We start from the raw sequence: 17,189 nt of genomic DNA, 5'->3' as shown, positions 1-17,189 counted from the left end.
GATCTTAAATATCAGTATCTTTTCCTTCAAAATTCAGTGAGCATTTTTTAAACTCTTACTGTGTTCTAGACACGGTGCTGGATGCCAATGATTGAAATCCACAAATGAAATACTCTCTGTCCTCAAGGAACTTCCAGGGGGAAAATACATACATCAAAAACTAAATACAAAGGAATTTATAGGAGGAAAGCACTAGAAACTAGAGAAATTAAATATAGATCTTGCATAGGGATAACTAGGTACTGCAGTGGATAGAGTGATGGACTTAGAGTCAGAAAGACTCATCTTCCTGATTTCAAATCTGGCCTCAGGCATTTACTAGCCTTATGATCCTGGGCAAGTCATTTAACTGGAAATGCCTACTCCTTACCACTCTTCTGCCTTGGAAACAATACACAGTATTGCCTCTAATATGGAAGATAAGCATTTCATTGAGATTACACAGTATCCATTCTTCTCCATTCCAGGAACAAGAGAGGGTTTACTCTACATCAGGAACTACAGTCAACTCCTCTTCTGTATAGACACCACCCAAAGATCAGGATGTATGGGAGCAGTACAGGGAATATAATTATATAACTTCCTTGCTCAAAAAACTTCAATGGATCTTCCTTGGCTGAAAATGAATCCTTCTAAGACTCCTTTGGGCCATCATCCATGTCTCACCCCCATGTGTAGATGTTGTGTGAAGGGTAAATTAGAGAGAGGAGAGAATAGATGCATGGAAATGAATTAGAAGGCAATTTGAGTCACCCAGGAGAGCAGTGATCAAGCCCAGAATTCAGACAGTAGGGATTTTTGTATGGGTAGAAAGAAGTAAATGAATATATGAGATGTTATGGAGGGAGAAATCAACAAGGCAAGGCCAATGATTGGATGTGGGGGATAAGGAAGAGAAAAGCATCAAGGATGACTTCAAGTTTGCAAACTTGGGTTACTACTGGAAGACTAGTGGTACCCTCAGTAGAAATAGGGAAATTAAAAAATGAGAAATATTTGACAGAAAAAAGATAATGAGTTCTGTAACAGACATACTGAGTTTAAAATGCCTGTAGGATATCCAGTTGGAGATCATAGAGTCATAAATTAGAGCTAGAAGAGACCTTAGGGGTCCTCTGCTCATTTTATAGAGGAGCAAACTGAAGCCCAGATAAGGGAAATTGCTCGTCTATAAGGGTGAAAAGGGGGTTTTATGGGTTCAATATATTAAAGATGGTCACCAGAGGATTGAACTATTATCAATCCTCAATTAAGAATAATCTCAAATCAAAACTGACTTTTATGGAAGTTTATTTACATGAGAGAAGAGAGAGAGGAAGAAAATAAGAATCTATCTCACTGATTAATCCAGGTAGATCTTAACCCTCAGTCCAGGATTAAAGGGCCTGAGGCCCAGAGGTGAATGGAGCAAACTTCAGTCACAGAGTCTATAAAAAGAAGTTTCTTAATAGAAGTTCAGGAAGATTCATTCTTTAAACTCACCACGTGGCACAGTCTCGGTCATGAACTAGCAAAGCTCCCTCAGGTCCCCTTCACCAAACCAGAAGCCTCACTCCCTCAACTCCCTCTTTTAAAGGGGTCACATATGGGTCACTTCCAGTGCCTTCCCCTAACCTGTGTGTCCAATCACAATTGTTGTTGATTCTGATTCTTTACTCACTCTAGCACCCGTGGGTTAGGACCTCCCAGAACTAGAAGGTACTCTCACCTTTGGTGATTAAATCTAAAGATGGGCAGTGTAGACTTAATCTAATTATCACACAGGGCTAAAGTTATAGAATTGGTGGATGGACCCCAAATTCCACACTCAATAGAAAGCTTACTTGATCAATGTGATATGGGACTGAAATTCAGAAGAGACATTATAGATATAATATATAAAATATTTTATGGGTACATATAAGATAACAAAGATTTCAGCTTCATCTGCATCAAAATGATGTGAACCCTTAGGAGTTTCTTTCTCCATTATCTTATGCTCCCACATTCCCTGTCTTAGGAAAAGAACTGAAAAGGACCAGACAAAAGCTCTTGGAAATATATTTACACATAAGGGGTGGGACATGGATGGTGGCCCAAAGGAACCTTAGAAGGATTAATTTTCAGCCAAGGAGGATCCAGGAAACAAGGAAGTAATATAATTATATTCCCTGTACTGCTCCCATTCAGTCTGACCTTTGGGTGGCATCTATACAAAGGATGAGTTAACTGTTATCCCTGGTATAGAGTAAACCCTCTCCTGTCCCTGGAATGGAGAAGAATAGATACTGTCTAATCTCAATGAATATGAAAATGGAGCATTCTGAGCTCTATAACCTGGTACGTGAAAAGACCAGAGGCAGAATACCGTGCCCAAATTGGAAGCAAGATCAATACCAGTGACTTCATAAGATCTGAGAGAAGTGACAGCATCCTAGTCATCAGACTGGGAAGATTTCATTTCAAAAGACAAATGAAAAGTTGAGCTGGAATAAAGGAATATGGAGAGCACAGCTGGATGGCTTAGATTGAGAGCCAGGCCTAGAGACAGGAGGTCCTAGATTCAAATCTGGCCTCAGACACTTCCCAGCTGTGTGACCCTGGGCAAGTCACTTGACCCCCATTGCCTAGCCCTTACCGCTCTTCTGCCTTGGAGCCAATACACAGTATTGACACCAAAACGGAAGGTAAGGATTTTTTAATTTAAAAAAAAAAAAGGAACCTGGAAATTGTCTTACTCAAAACTACATGGCAGAGGCAATTAGGTGGCTCAGGGGATTGAGAGCCCCTAGTTATGGGAGGTCCTGGGTTCAAATCTGATCTCAGACATTTCCTAGCTGTGTGACCCTGGGAAAGTCACTTAACCCCCATTGCCTAGCCTTTCCACTCTTCTGCCTTGAAACCAATACACAGTACTGATTCTAAGACAGAAGGCTTAAAAAAAAATGAATGACCATATACACAGTAAGAGCCTGGTCATGGGTCAGCTAAGCCCCATTTGCCCAAATGCTTATAAGTCAGGCAGTATTTAACTGCTTTTTGTTTTTGTTTTGAATTGTTTTGGTCATATTTGCATCTTGCTGACCCCATTTGAAGTTTTCTTAAAGATAGTAAAGCGGTTTGCCATTTCCTTCTCCAGCTCATTTTATAGATAAAGAAACTGAGTCGGAATTAACTGACTTGCTCAGGGTTACACAGCCAGTAAGTTGTCCAATGCCACATTTGAACTCAGATCTTCATTGCTCAACTCAACACCTACTTGCCATTGGAGCAATCATTTCAGCCATTGGAACTAAAGGCCAATTCTCAGATAAGGAAAGAGTCCCTAAAAGGGTTCAAATTGGGATCCAAGAAAACATAAGTAAAAAGCCAGACCACATAGAATTTCCTGAGAGCCCAAATCCAAGAAAGGTTAAGGCAAAAAGGGAAGTCCTGATCTGTAGCACCGAGCCCCCAAGAGCATTCAGTGAAATGCCTCATTGTTTGATGTAATCTGCCTTCCCAAAGCTAATACAGCGATAGCCTCTGCTCTCCACCTGCTCCCTCCGCCAATGTCTTGGCATATTTGCTCTCTACCTCCCAATGACTCAACCACGCCATTGAAGCTGTGGGCTCAGTTAATGGCAAAGTGTGTACGTCTGGAAAATTAATTTGGAGCTATGTGAAAGATTGAAAAAGACTGCAATCAGAAGGATGAGTTGAGAAGTTATTATATTAGGATCATCGATTTAATTCCAGGAGGGATCTGAGAGGTCATCAGGAAACGGAGACCCAGAAGGGGTGAAGTCACTTGACTAAGGCCTCCTGGTCATTAAGGGGTAGGACTGAAATGTGAGCATAGACCCTCCAAATCCAACCCTCCTCTCACTCTGCCACATGCGTCTAGTCTAGGTGAAAGAAAAATGGCCTTTAGTTAGAATTGGGGCAATTTCTGTAGAAAGAAGAGAAAGGAAATGAGAGCTATTTCAGTTAAAGAACTCTGAAGAGATTGTGGGGAACAACCCCAGAGAATTATAAGTCAAGCATTTTATTACTCCTAGACTTGGTAGCATGAAGCCCATCAGTGCCTTGTTACCCACAATCACAAGCAGCGAATCTGTCATGGAATGGGGCATATGCTCAGGTTGAGAGCCTAGAAATCTAGGTCTCTGTCCTTGTATCAGATTGCTGTGATTGGGCAGATCTGTAGGGTCCAAGTAGGAGGGGGACCGTAGGAATAGCCAATAATGCAGTGGCTGGACAGAGAAATGCCTCCCTTTATTGATAATGAGGGTATTGTGATTAGGAAAGTTTCCTAACCTGATTATGGTCAAGAGAGCCTTGAATGCCTTGCATATGTGGTCTAGATGAAGCTGGCTAAGCCAGTTATGATTCTGAGCAACTTGTAGACTTTGCCTAAATGAAGCTAGCTTAAGCCAGCCAGGTCAGTAACTGGTCAAACCTGGAGTCGCTTCTGACAACTAAACCTAGCACTGTGGGTCAGTTAGTGAACAAGCATGGAGTCAGCTAGGTTCAGCTAGGTGGTGCAATGGATAGAGACAGAATTGGGTCTGGAAAAGGGAAGATCTGAGTTCAAATATGATCTCAGACATTTAATGTGTGATCCTGGGCAAGTCATTTAACCTCTGTTTGCCACAGTTTTCTCATCTGTACAATGGAGCAAAAAATAACACCCATGTCCTAGGATCTTTGTGAGAAATGAAGAATAGAAAAATGGCAAAGCCCAGCGTCTGACACATGGTGAGCACCATGGAAATGTTAGTGCTTATAATTATTATTAGCAACACATTAGGAAGAGTTAGAGAGAGAAATTCCATTTAAAATCACCCTAGACCAGTGATGGGCAAACTTTTTAAAGAGGGGGCCAAAGGAAAGGAAATGCTCATCTGTCAGTCTGTTTCTGAGGCAACTCTTTTGAAGTTTCATTGTATTGTATCCTACTCATTGTATTCATCAGATTAGGAATAATGACCCATAGCAGGATAGAACATTTCAGGGGGCTGCATCTGGCCCACAGGCTGTAGTTCGCCCATCACTGCCCTAGACAATATAAAACACTTAGGAATCTTTCTGCCAAGACAAACACAGGAATTATACGAACACAACTACAAAATCCTTTCCACACAATTAAAGCTAGATCTAAACAATTGGAAAAGCACTGAGTGCTCATGGGTAGGGCAAGCTAACATAATAAAAATGACCATCCTACCCAAATTAATATACTTATTTAGTAATATACCTATCAAACTACCAAAAAACTCTTTTACTGAATTAGAAAAAACTATAACAAAGTTCATTTGGAAGAACAAAAGACCAAAAATATCAAGGGAAATAATGAAAAAAACGTGAAGGAAGGTGGCCTAGTAGTACCAGAGCTTAAACTGTACTATAAAGCAGCAGTCATCGAAACAATATGGTACTGGTAAAGAGACAGAAGGGAGGATCAGTGGAATAGACATGGGGTAAGAGAACTCAGCAAAACAGTACATGGTAAATCAAAAAAAAAAAAAAAGCTTTCAGGACAAAAACCCACTATTTGACAAAAACTGCTGGGGAAACTGGAAAACAATATGGGAGAGATTGGGTCTAGATCAACATCTTACACCCTATACCAGGGGTCGGCAAAGTATGGCTCTCGAGCCATATCTGGCTCTTTTGAGGGCCAGATACGGCTCTTTCTGCAGGAGCCATAAAGTCAATTTTTTTCAGGCGCTGTTACAGGAGCGCACTGTGAGCACTGTGTGGCTCTCACAAAATTACATTTTAAAAAATGTGGTGTTTATGGCTCTCACGGCCAAAAAGGTTGCCGACCCCTGCCCTATACCAAGATAAATTCAGAATAGGTGAATGACTTGAATATAAAAAAAGAAACTATTAAGTAAATTAGGTGAGCACAGAATAGTATACTTGTCAGATCTCTGGGAAAAGAAGGATTTTAAAACCAATCAAGAATTAGGAAAAAATTACAAAATGTAAAATAAATAACTTTGATTACATGAAATTAAAATGGGTTTGTACAAACAAAACCAATGCTGCCAAAATTAGAAGGGTAGCAACAAATTGGGGAAAAAAATCTTTATAACAAAAAACTCTGACAAAGGTCTAATTACTCAAATTTATAAGAAGCTAAATCAATCATACAAAAAAAAAAAACAAAAAACAAGCCATTCCCCAATTGATAAATGGGCAAGGGACATTAATAGGCAATTTTCAGATAAAGAAATCAAAACTATCCACAAACACTTGAAAGTGTTCTAAATCTCTTGTAATTAGAGAAATGCAAATCAAAACAACTCTGAGGTATCACCTCACACCTAGCAGATTAGCTAACATGACAGCAAAGGAAAGTGGTGAATGTTGGAGGGGATGTGGCAAAATGGGACATTAATGCATTGCTGGTGGAGTTGTGAATTGATCCAACCATTCTGGATGGCAATCTGGAACTATCCCCAAAGAGCTTTAAAAGACTATTTCCCTTTTGATCCAGCCATAACACTGCTTGGTTTATACCCCCAGAGAAATAATAAGGAAAAAGATTTGTACAAAAATATTTATAGCTGCACTCTTTGTGGTGGCAAAAAATTGGAAAATGAGGGAATGTCCTACGATTGGGGAATGGCTGCATAAATTGTGATATCTGTTGGTGATAGAATACTATCGTGTTCAAAGGAATAAAGAACTGGAGGATTTCCATGTGAACTGGAACGACCTCCAGGAATTGACACAAAGTGAAAGGAGCAGATCCAGGACAACATTGTACACAGAGACTGATACACTGTGGTAAAATCAAATATAACAGACTTCTCTATTAGCAGCAATGCAAGGATCCAGAGCAAGGCTGAGGGACTTATGAGAAAGAAAACTAGTCACACTCAGAAGAAGAACCGTAGGAGTAGAAACTCAGAAGGAAAACAACTGCTTGATCACATGGCCTGATGGGAATATTATTGGGGATGTAGACACTAAACGATAACTCTAGTCCATCTATTAATAATATGGAATTAGATCTTAATCAATGATACATGTAAAACCCAGTGGAATTGTGCATTGGCTACGGAGGGTTGGGGAAGTTTGGGGGAGAGGGAAAGAACATAAAAAGTAACTATGGGAAAATATTCAAAATTTAAATTAAAAAAAAAAAACACTTCATAGCTCTATGACCCTGGACAAGTCACTTAACCCCAATTGTCTAGTCCTTACCACTCTTCTGCCTTGAAACTAATATTCGGTATCAATTCTAAAGCAGAAGGTAAGAGTTTTTTAAATAAATAAATAACATAGAACTGACACCTTTAATATTAGACTGCTACTTCTATTCAGTTCAACAAATATTTGTTGAGCCTTTGAAAAGCAAGTATTTCTTGGGGATCTGGATTTTATAAGAACCTTTACAAGAAAGGAATGATAACCTAGTAAATACAACTGTGGTTCCTGTGAAATAGCCATATATCCTTTCTTTCCAGATTAATCTCAAAAGTTTAGGCTGTATCTATAAGTCCAAAACAGTTGGGTGAAAAAAGAAACATCAGATCAATTTGTTGTTCCCCCACATGTGACCAATCATTCTAACAGATGTGGAGACTGACTTAACTTGAATCAATCAGGGTTTTAGCACCACTGAGGCACAGTTTCTAACAGGCCATAAAAAAGGAAAGATTTTACACACATGTTCACTAGCTCTTCCCAAAGTTATACCAGTCATAATAGCAAAATGGGCAATAAATGACTTGACTAACCTCCTAAAAAATACAGAGCCAGTGTAGGTGGTCTGTTTTCAATCATTTCTATTTAATAATAGAGACAGTGGGCAAAGAGGAGAGAGGGCTGGCCTTAGAGTCAGAATACATATTTCTGGTACAAAATAACTGTGTGGAAGAAAAACAAATGTCTTATCATTTATTTATAAGGGTATATGATTGGGGGGTTTGGTTTTAAAAGATTACTCTATTACAAAAATGAATAATATGGAAATAGGTATAAGTGATAACATTTGTATAACCCAGTGGAAGTGTTTCTTGGAACCAAGAGGGGGAAGAAAGAGGGAGGGGAAAGAAAATGAATCATGTAAACATGGAAAAAATATTTTTAAAATAAATAAATAATAAAATGAAATAAAATAACTGTGTGACCATGAATAAGTATCTAAACCTCTCAGAGTTTCTCCAACCTCAAGAAACTAACATTAGAAATTCGAGATGAGTTGAAAACTTTCCATTGTCAAGCTTCTCACAGCCATGGAGTCATAGGTGAGAACCAAAAATAAAATAATAATTACTACTTATGAGCCTCCTGAGTTCATTTAAGCTTTGCCTAATTTCCTTCAGGACTATGGATTGTACTAATTGGTTTTCCTACTTACACTCTGGTTATTGTCTTTGGTGGCTATAAACCAGATAGTAGCAAAGGGAATACTAAGAAGGTTATAGCATGTCAACACTGTTCAACTGAACCAATTAAAGCAACAAAAGAAAATTGCAGCCTTCCTAGATGTAACTGCTATGAGCCTGTCCTTTAAGACAGTGACATGACATTTTGGCACAGTCCCCATTCATTCCTTATTTATTTCATAGAAGTCTGACTGTCAATCTCTGTTAATATCTAGGGAGTTAAGGCAATCTTTTTCTTGATGGAAGGAGAAATCACTCAGTACATTGTATGAAAGCTCATTTCCCATCCCCCTGATCAACTTGCAGGGAACATGTGATTAGGACCTAAATCAGCAAGCAGGAGAAAAATAGTGTTGTGTAAGAAGGTGAAAAGAGGGTTGGATTAACCAAGAGAGTTCTGGATTCAAATCCCATCTCCTGTATTTACTATGGGTGACCACAGCCAATTCACTCAATCTCTATGAGCCTCAGTTTACTCATCTCTGAAACAGGGATATTAAGTAATCTATTGTGGTGGTGGTGGTGGTTTGAGCCATGACCAACTCTTCATGACTCCATTTGGAGCTTTTTTGGCAAAGTTAGTGGTTTTCCATTTCCTTCTCCAGCTTCTTTTAAAGATGAGGAAACTGAGGCAAATAGGTTAAATGACTTGCCCAAGGTCACACAACTAGTATCTGATGCCAGATTTGAACTTGGGATGATGAGTGTCCCAAATAACTTATATCCCAGGCTTATTAAGAGAAACTAGATGGCACAATTAGACACTAAACTTGGAAGTCAGAAAGACCTGAATTCAAATCTGGCCTTGGAGAGTTAGTAGCTGTATGATCTCAGACAAGTTAATTAACCTCAATCTGCCTCAGTTGTCTCATTTGAAAAATGATCTGTTAAAAAAAAAAGAAGCACCTATCCCTAGGGTTGTTATGAGGATAAAATAAGATAATATTTGTAAAGTGTTTTGCAAACAAAATTCTTATAAATGCTAGTCACTATTATCATTATTATTTTTATAAGGATAAAATGTGATCATTGTTGTACAGTGTTTTGTAAGCCTTGAAAATATATAATTGTCTCAATATATATCTCAGTATCCAGATAAGGATTTGGTTGTGATGACCTTATGCAAAAAATTTTAGCTTTTTTGTGTCATGGACTATCCAATAAAATCTACTGATCCCTTCCAAGAATAATATTCTGAAATACATAAAATAAAATACATAGAATTACAGAGACCAATTGAATTGAAATAAGGATGAACTTTTTCCCACCCAAGAAATCATCCACAAATTCCTTTTACGGATCCCAGATTGAGCCGCTGCTGAATAGAGGAGACTTCATAGGGTCATAGACTTAGAGCCGAAATGGGAACCTTGCAGATTGCCTAGTACAATTTCCTAATTAAAAAGATGAAGAAACCAAGGCCAATAATACAGCTTATATCTGTAATTTTCTCTCCTCTAGACAGAGCTAAGAATGGCCTAACATTTGCTTCTTTTAAATTAGCATTTTACAATACGTACATTGTGTTTAGGGCCATAGATTTGGAAGGGATTTTAGAGATCCTCTAGTCCAACTCCCTTTTATCACACAGATGAAGAACTGAGGCTCGTAGAGTTTAAATACTCTCCACCTAGGAAGAAGGGGAAACTGGGCTGCACAGTGGTTAGAGAGCTGAGGCCAATCCAGCCTTAGACAAAAACTGTATGACCCTAGGCAAGTCACTTAACCCTTTTACCTTACTTCCTCTTCTATTAAATGAACTGGGGTGGGAAATGGCAAACCACTCCAGTACCTTTGCCAAAAAAATCCCAAATGGGATCACAAGAGTAGGACATGACTAGAAAACAACTGACCAGGGGCAGCTGGGTAGCTCAGTGGATTGAGAGTCAGGCCTAGAGATGGGAGGTCCTAGGTTCAAATCCAGCCTCAGACACTTCCCAGCTGTGTGACCCTGGGCAAGTCACTTGACCCCCATTGCCCACCCTTACCACTCTTCCACCAAGGAATACCCAGAAGTTAAGGGGGTTTTTTTTAAAGAAAGAAAAGAAAAAATAAAACAACTGACCAATGAATGGAATAATGGGATATTGACTAGAAAGTGTTTTGCAAACCTTAACTCATAAACTTCAGCTATAATAATAATAATTACGGTTTTTATTGGTCTGTGTAAGCGACACCTGTTCTCTTTTCTCCTTTTCCATTTCTCCAAACACAGGAGCTAACGCCTCAGCCCCAGATCAACTGAGCTTAGCCTTAGCCTGGAACAGAGTCGACATCGCTCGAAGCCAGATCTTTATTTACGGGCAACAGTGGCCGGTAGAGTATATACATCGTCTTCTCACGGAAATGCCACCAATATGGGCTTGAGGATGGATTAAAGCAGCCTCTGGAGGGGCTCAAGAAAGCACTGGGCTCCGATTGGAGAGCACGAGTTCTTGGCAGCAAAGGAATCCGTTCAGAGTTGGCTAGAGTGTTGGAGGCTCCCTTCTTGGTGTTTAGGGAAACATCCCCATCTAGTGGAAGCACACATCGAGCTTGAGCAAAGCTTCCTTTTGTTGTGCCAATTAATACTTGTGCCAGCCAGTTTTCCGTTTTCAGCTTTCTGGTTTAAAAAAAAAAAAATCCCATTAGCGAAAAGGAAGATCTGAAAGGAATTAATCACTTGCCTTTGTTCGAGGGTAGGAGAGAAGAAAAGGTTGGCAACTTGTGGGCCCCAGGCGTCCCTGTCCTACTTTATGCCTGGGTCACACAGAGGAGACTTAGAGCACATACCAACATGGCAAGTGCCATCTGGCACAACACGGCACAGCACACGCTCTTCTGTGTCTCCCAAAAGAACAGCATGAAAGGAAGCTGAGCTTTATATAACTGTTCTTGGGTTGTGTCCCTGATTGTAAGAGAGTGGGGAGGGGAGAACATCGGAAAATTGGGCACTGGGTGTGCCCATCGCAACCCGACGGCGGCAGGGAAGGGAAATGGGGAGCAGGCAGGCGCCCTGAAACAAATCCTGTGTCTATAAGCACCTTGAACAATGACCGTTTCCAGGCTTTTTTTTTTTTTTTTAAGAATTCATTTTATCAGAAAAGCTGTGTTTGGGTGAATGCCAACTCCTGTCTGTCCTCATCAGTCAAATTAAATAAACAATACTGTTACTTGTGAATACAAAAGAATTTGTCAGAAAACTCAAGCATTGGGAAGCTAGGAAGGGAAGAGTTTTATAAGCTGTTTCCAAGAAGAATGGGTTATTTTTTGGTTTGCTAGAGAGAGTCACACTACAATCTGCCCCATTCCCTTCCACCAGTGCTAACTAGTAATCACTTGGATTTGGTTTGCTAATCCAACACACTTCTGAGCTATTATTGAGCATTTTTTTAATCTTTAAATGAATTTAATTTTTTAATTAAGTGAATTTAAATGAAAACTTAATTGAAATTTATTTGAAATTTGAAGATTTAATTGAAATTTAAATGAAAAGAGGACTAGCTTTGATATCAGGAAGGCCTGAATTCAAGACCTTCCTGTAATACATATTAATTCTAACCATGGACAAGTCACAACCTTTCCAACCCCCCACCCCCAGAGCAATTCCATAAAGATTATAAAGGAAGCAACGTGGTACGATTTCTAACAGAGCCACTGAATCTGAGTCAGAAGACCCAGGTTCAAACCTCAGCATTGCTATTTCCTACCTTTGTGACCTCAGTCAAGTCTCTGGCCTCAGTTTCCCCAAAGGGAGTACTTGTCCAGACTTGTGTTTACCTAGCTATGGAGAACTTCTCATGTAGAAACTTCTTCCACCATATACATCAGCATCTCCTCTATAACTTCTAGGAGCCTAGCTTTAGGGTCAAAAGGAGCTTCAGAGCTTACTAGTCCAACTTCCTCATTTTACTGATGAAGCAAAAGGAAGTATTAAAAATGTAAGTGCTCCCTTTGAAGTTAAGAAGAATAGAGAGACTAAGACAAGAGTCCTTTGGATAGAGTAGAAAGAGAAGACCCTCCAACTCTTCTGCTTCTCACAACACATGGATCCCTTAGCTACCATCTTAAGATGGGTAGTTACTCAGATGGCACAAGAAAGTCCAGGAATGAAGCCAAAAAAAAGATGGAGGTGGAGCAGGTAAATTGCCACATTTGTAGACTTTGAGGAGATTATAGGATCATCAGTTTAGAGCTAGAATAGTAGAGGCCACTGAGTCCATCCAGTCATTTTATAGGGAAGGAAACTGGGATAAATGGAGGTTAAGTTTTCCAGGGCAATACAGGTAGTAAGTATCTGAGGCAGGATTGGAACTTAAGTCCTTTTTTTTTTTAAACTCTTACCTTCCAACTTAGAATAAATATTGTGTATGAGTTCCAAGGCAGAAGAGAGATAAGTACTAGGCAATGGGGATTAAGTAACTTGGCCAGGGGAGCGTAACTAGGAAGTGTCTGAGGCCAGATGAGAACCTCCAGCCTCTGGACCTGGTTCTCAGTCCACTGAGTCACCTAGCTAACCCCAGAATTTAAGTCTTTCTGACTCCAAATCCTTCACAGTCATCAGTCAGAATTTACAATTTTAGGTGAATTAAGTGACCTCCCAAGAGCTGGCCACCTTAGGTCAGTTATCACATCCTAGGTCAAGAGCCATCTAACCCAGTGATTTGGTTTGCAGGTGGGGTCCCTGGAGCAAGCAATGCTAGATGCCCTAGTGCTGGACAGAGTGGATTTTGTGAAATTGCTCATAGAGAATGGAGTAAGCATGCACCGTTTTCTCACCATCTCCAGACTAGAGGAATTATACAATACGGTAGGGCCAAGCTAAGGCAAATTTTTTCTCTAAGTTTCTTGTTTTGCCTCCTCTACATCTCTGTGCTGACAAGATGCATTGCCCTTTTCATTCCTACTTCCCCCTTTCAAGCTTTCCTTTCTTTTCCTCACTCTCTATGAATATAACCTGGCCACATAACAATGACAATAATAATAACACCACTGGCCAACTTTTAGAGTTTTGTGTGCTAAGAGTTTTCCACAAAAACCCTGCAAGGTAAGTGGTACAAGTATTACTATACCCATTTTACCGATGAAGAATCAGAGGCTCATATCACTTGAATAACTTCCTTAAGGTTACACAGTTAGTGAGTATAGAACCTGAAATTTCAACCCAGGACTTTTTATCCCAGTGATCTTCATACTAATCACTGGACTGAACTAACAAGTCTTTCACACAAGATCACACAACTTCTGGATGTTGTCGTATAATTGATCCCATCTCTATCAAGTACAAACTTGAAATGGGTTGAAATCAGAACCTAAATGGAGAATTTTCTCTTATTGAAAGCTTAAAACTGTACCAGAACTTTCAAGGCTCCCTACAAAGTGCTTTAAGATTTTCAAATCAGGGAAGCTAGGTGTCTCAGTGGATTAAAAACCAGGTCTAGAGATGGGAGGTCCTAGGTTCAAATCTGACCTCAGACACTTCCTAGTTGGGTGACCCTGGGCAAGTCACTTCACCCCCATTGCCTAGCCCTTATAGCTCTTCTGCCTTGGAACCAATACACAATATTGATTCCAAGATGGGAGGCAAGGATTTAAAAAAAAAGATTTTTCAAATCACTTTTGCAAATACTATCTCATTGGATCCTTACAACAAGGCAATGAGATAGGAGTTATTATTATCCCCATTTCACAGGTGAGGAAACTAAGGCAAACAGAGGAAAAGGAACCTTAAGTAACTCACCCAGAGCCCAAAAACTATTAACTGTCTGAAGCAGGATTTGAACAGAGTTATTCTTGACTACATAATCTGCTTTGTTGTTTGTTTGGAGGATGGAGGGACAACTTTAGCTAAAATACAGTTCATCTTCTTTAAAAACTGAACTGACATCAATTGGGATCTTAAAAATTATTCAGTTATGAAATTTTATAGCATTTGGACATACATTATCCCATTTGAGTTGCACAACAAACCTGGGAGGTAAAAATAGGATCAATATTATTGCCTTAATAACTTTCTTAAGACCATTCAACTAATCTGTGGTAGAGTTAAGACTCAAACCCAGGTTTCTGGTAGCATAGTGCTTTGGAATGAGCACAAGATTTTAATTCAGAGGAGGGGGGAGGGCGTCTAAACCTCAGCTATGGTCTCATGATGTGATATATGTATGACTTTAGGTAAATAATTTAATCTCTCTGGATCTTAGTTTCCTTGCCATTCTTTGTATCTCTAAAGATTATCCCAATGCCTGCTATACAGCAGGTACTTAATAAATTCTTGTTAACTTATAAGATCAAAGAGTTGGATTCAATGACCCCTAAAGTTCTTTCTTTCCACCTCTAAATTGGTGGTCCTCTGACACCATGCCTACTGTTGAAAAGATTTATTCTTAATGCTATATTATTTTTGTTTCTAAGTCATAATGCTTTGGCTATATTATCTGAATTCTATAGAGTTCAGTAATATATTTTTGAGCCTCTTTTCCTCATTCCTTTGTCCTGAAAATCCTAGAAATGCTCTCACATTCTCTGCCCCAGAGAAGCTTCTAAAATTGAGATAATTAAGATAGAGAATATAAACCTCATCTTATTTAGTAAATAAAAATTAATTTAAACCAATTATGCCTGGGAGAGGGGGTGCTGAAAGGCAGCAGCCTTGAGTCCTCCTTTGGGATGGACAGGGAAAAGCCAATTTTACTCAGGTAATTTCTTCATCTACATCAGTGAGAATATTGGAATTCTATGAACAGGAATGTGACTTTCCCCATCATTAGGGAGGGACTAGAAAATATTGTACCACTTCCTCATTAGGTATCCACAATTAAGTGATATCCTCAGCCAACTAGGGGAGAACTGAATAATGGGTTTCCAAAATTGTATGTGATGACTCAAGACATTGAATGAATTTGTCTATGGTTACCGAGAGAATTATTGACCAAATTAATTTGTATTGACCAATCTGTTAATAAATTTTAATACCCAGTACATTACCTTTCAAAATTTTTAATTGTCCCACTTATTCCCTCCCAACTCTTCCGTGCCTCTCCATCTTGCCTTGCTGGTAAGTAGCACTGCCAGATAAAAACGATTTGATTCTTCTTTGTCATTTTCAGAGACATGGACCATCCAATACTTTGTACCACTTGGTCAGGGATGTCAAAAAGGTAAGATACCTCTCGACAGCAGGTCGGAGGCTCTGTCCTGACTGCTTCATGTCATTAGAGATAAACTCTGTTTTGCATGGGCTGCCAAGTCAGAATGTATTCATACCTGCCCCCTAACCGCCCCCCACCCCATGCCTCACTTCATTTCAGATCGTAATTTGTGTCCATGTTGACTGACTCCTCTGCCCACAATGCAGCAGTGACCAAGCTTCTCTCTAGATGGTTTTAGACGCTTTTCTGGATATAATGCTTTGGCTAATGGAATCGTAGGCTTTTTCATACCATGTGGATTTATGCTGTTATCAGTATTTCTCCATAAAAGTTTTATTCTTTGGGGTGCTAGTTTCCATGTTGTTGGTCTACCCACATTGGTTTGCTGAGCCCTAGCTCATAATTGTACTTTAATTTCTGCCGTATTAAATGTAATGTGTTGGGACAGCTAGGTAGCATAGTAGATAGAAAGCCAGGTCTGGAGTCGGGAAGACCTGGCTTCAAATCTGGCCCCAGTCACTTCCTAGGTGTGTGACCCTGGGTAAGTCACTTAACCCCAATTGTCTAGCCCTTGCCATTTTTCTGTCTTAGAATTGAAATTAAGACAGAAGGAAAGGGGTTAAATAAATAAATGTAATGTATTGTACACACATCTAGAAAGATCTAGGAAAAGTAGGTGATGGAAAAGTAATGATGCCTCTAAATAATTCCTATTTCTATAGGATTTTAAGGTTCTAGGAGTGTTTTGTCACAACTACCTTATGATCTCAATAAGATAAGCATTATTATCCTTTTTTTGCAGATATAGAAATAGAGGTTAAATGACTTGTCCACAGTCACGTGGCTAAGAAATATCTGAGAATGGGGCTGAAGCCTTCTGATTTTGAATCCAAAGGTCCTTCCATTATGCCACACTTGGCACACAGAATTTTAGAGTTTAAATGGACTCATATAGCCATTTAATTCAACCACCACTACCTGAAAAAGAATTGATATTAAAACTTACCCACCTGATCTCACCTCAACTAGAATTGGTATAACATTTCATACTTTTAAAAACATTTTCACAGTTGAGCCTTGCCCTGCCTCATGTGATTAACAGCACAATTATTATTGTCCCTATCCTACAGATGAGAAAACTGAGGAAGAAAGAGTTGGAGTGACATAGCCAGCCCCATAAAGTCATAGGATCATAGATTTAGAGTTGGAAAGGACCCTAGAGGTCACTTGGTATAGTAGAACCACTCATTTTATGGATGATGAAACTGAGGCCAGAGAGGTTGTGACTTGTCCAAAACTCACATAAACAGTAAATAGCAGAGACAGAATTCAAACCCAAGTCTTCAAGGCCAAGACTCCTGTCTCGTAGTCCAGTGCTCTTTCTACCACATCATATTGCCTCATTAACATAGTACATGGATTCCTGAACCCTGTTCTCTCTTCTGGGTGAGTGTTATTTTAATTCCGAAAGCCCAGAAAGAAAATATAACCTACTTGTCACAGTTTAACTTGTAGCACTACCATATATATCTAGGGGCTGCTAGGTGGTACAAGGGATAGGATGCCTGGCCTGGAATTAGGAAAACTCATCTTCTGGAGTTCAAATCCAGCCTCAGACATTTATTAGCTGTGTGACCCTGGGCAAGTCACTTAACCCTGTTAGCCTCAGTTTCCTCATTTGTAAAATGAGCTG

The 17,189-nt window shown here is 39.5% G+C and overlaps 1 protein-coding gene across 2 annotated transcripts in view; it reads left to right on the top strand.

Annotated features, from left to right (window-relative positions):
• TRPM3 (transient receptor potential cation channel subfamily M member 3) overlaps positions 1-17,189 on the top strand; it is a 1,135,309-nt gene that overhangs the window by 977,583 nt on the left and 140,537 nt on the right. For both annotated transcript variants that reach the window (XM_044659442.1, XM_044659449.1), the window contains exons 10-12: positions 10,582-10,682; positions 13,021-13,155; positions 15,455-15,505. In XM_044659442.1, coding sequence (XP_044515377.1) covers positions 10,582-10,682; positions 13,021-13,155; positions 15,455-15,505 — 287 coding nt within the window. The remainder of the gene's footprint in view (positions 1-10,581; positions 10,683-13,020; positions 13,156-15,454; positions 15,506-17,189) is intronic.

Source organism: Gracilinanus agilis, chromosome 1 (genome assembly GCF_016433145.1).
Source record: "Gracilinanus agilis isolate LMUSP501 chromosome 1, AgileGrace, whole genome shotgun sequence".
Classification (NCBI taxonomy): Eukaryota; Metazoa; Chordata; class Mammalia; order Didelphimorphia; family Didelphidae; genus Gracilinanus; species Gracilinanus agilis.
Note: the sequence above shows the minus strand (reverse complement) of the source record. Positions and strands in the feature narration are given on the sequence as shown.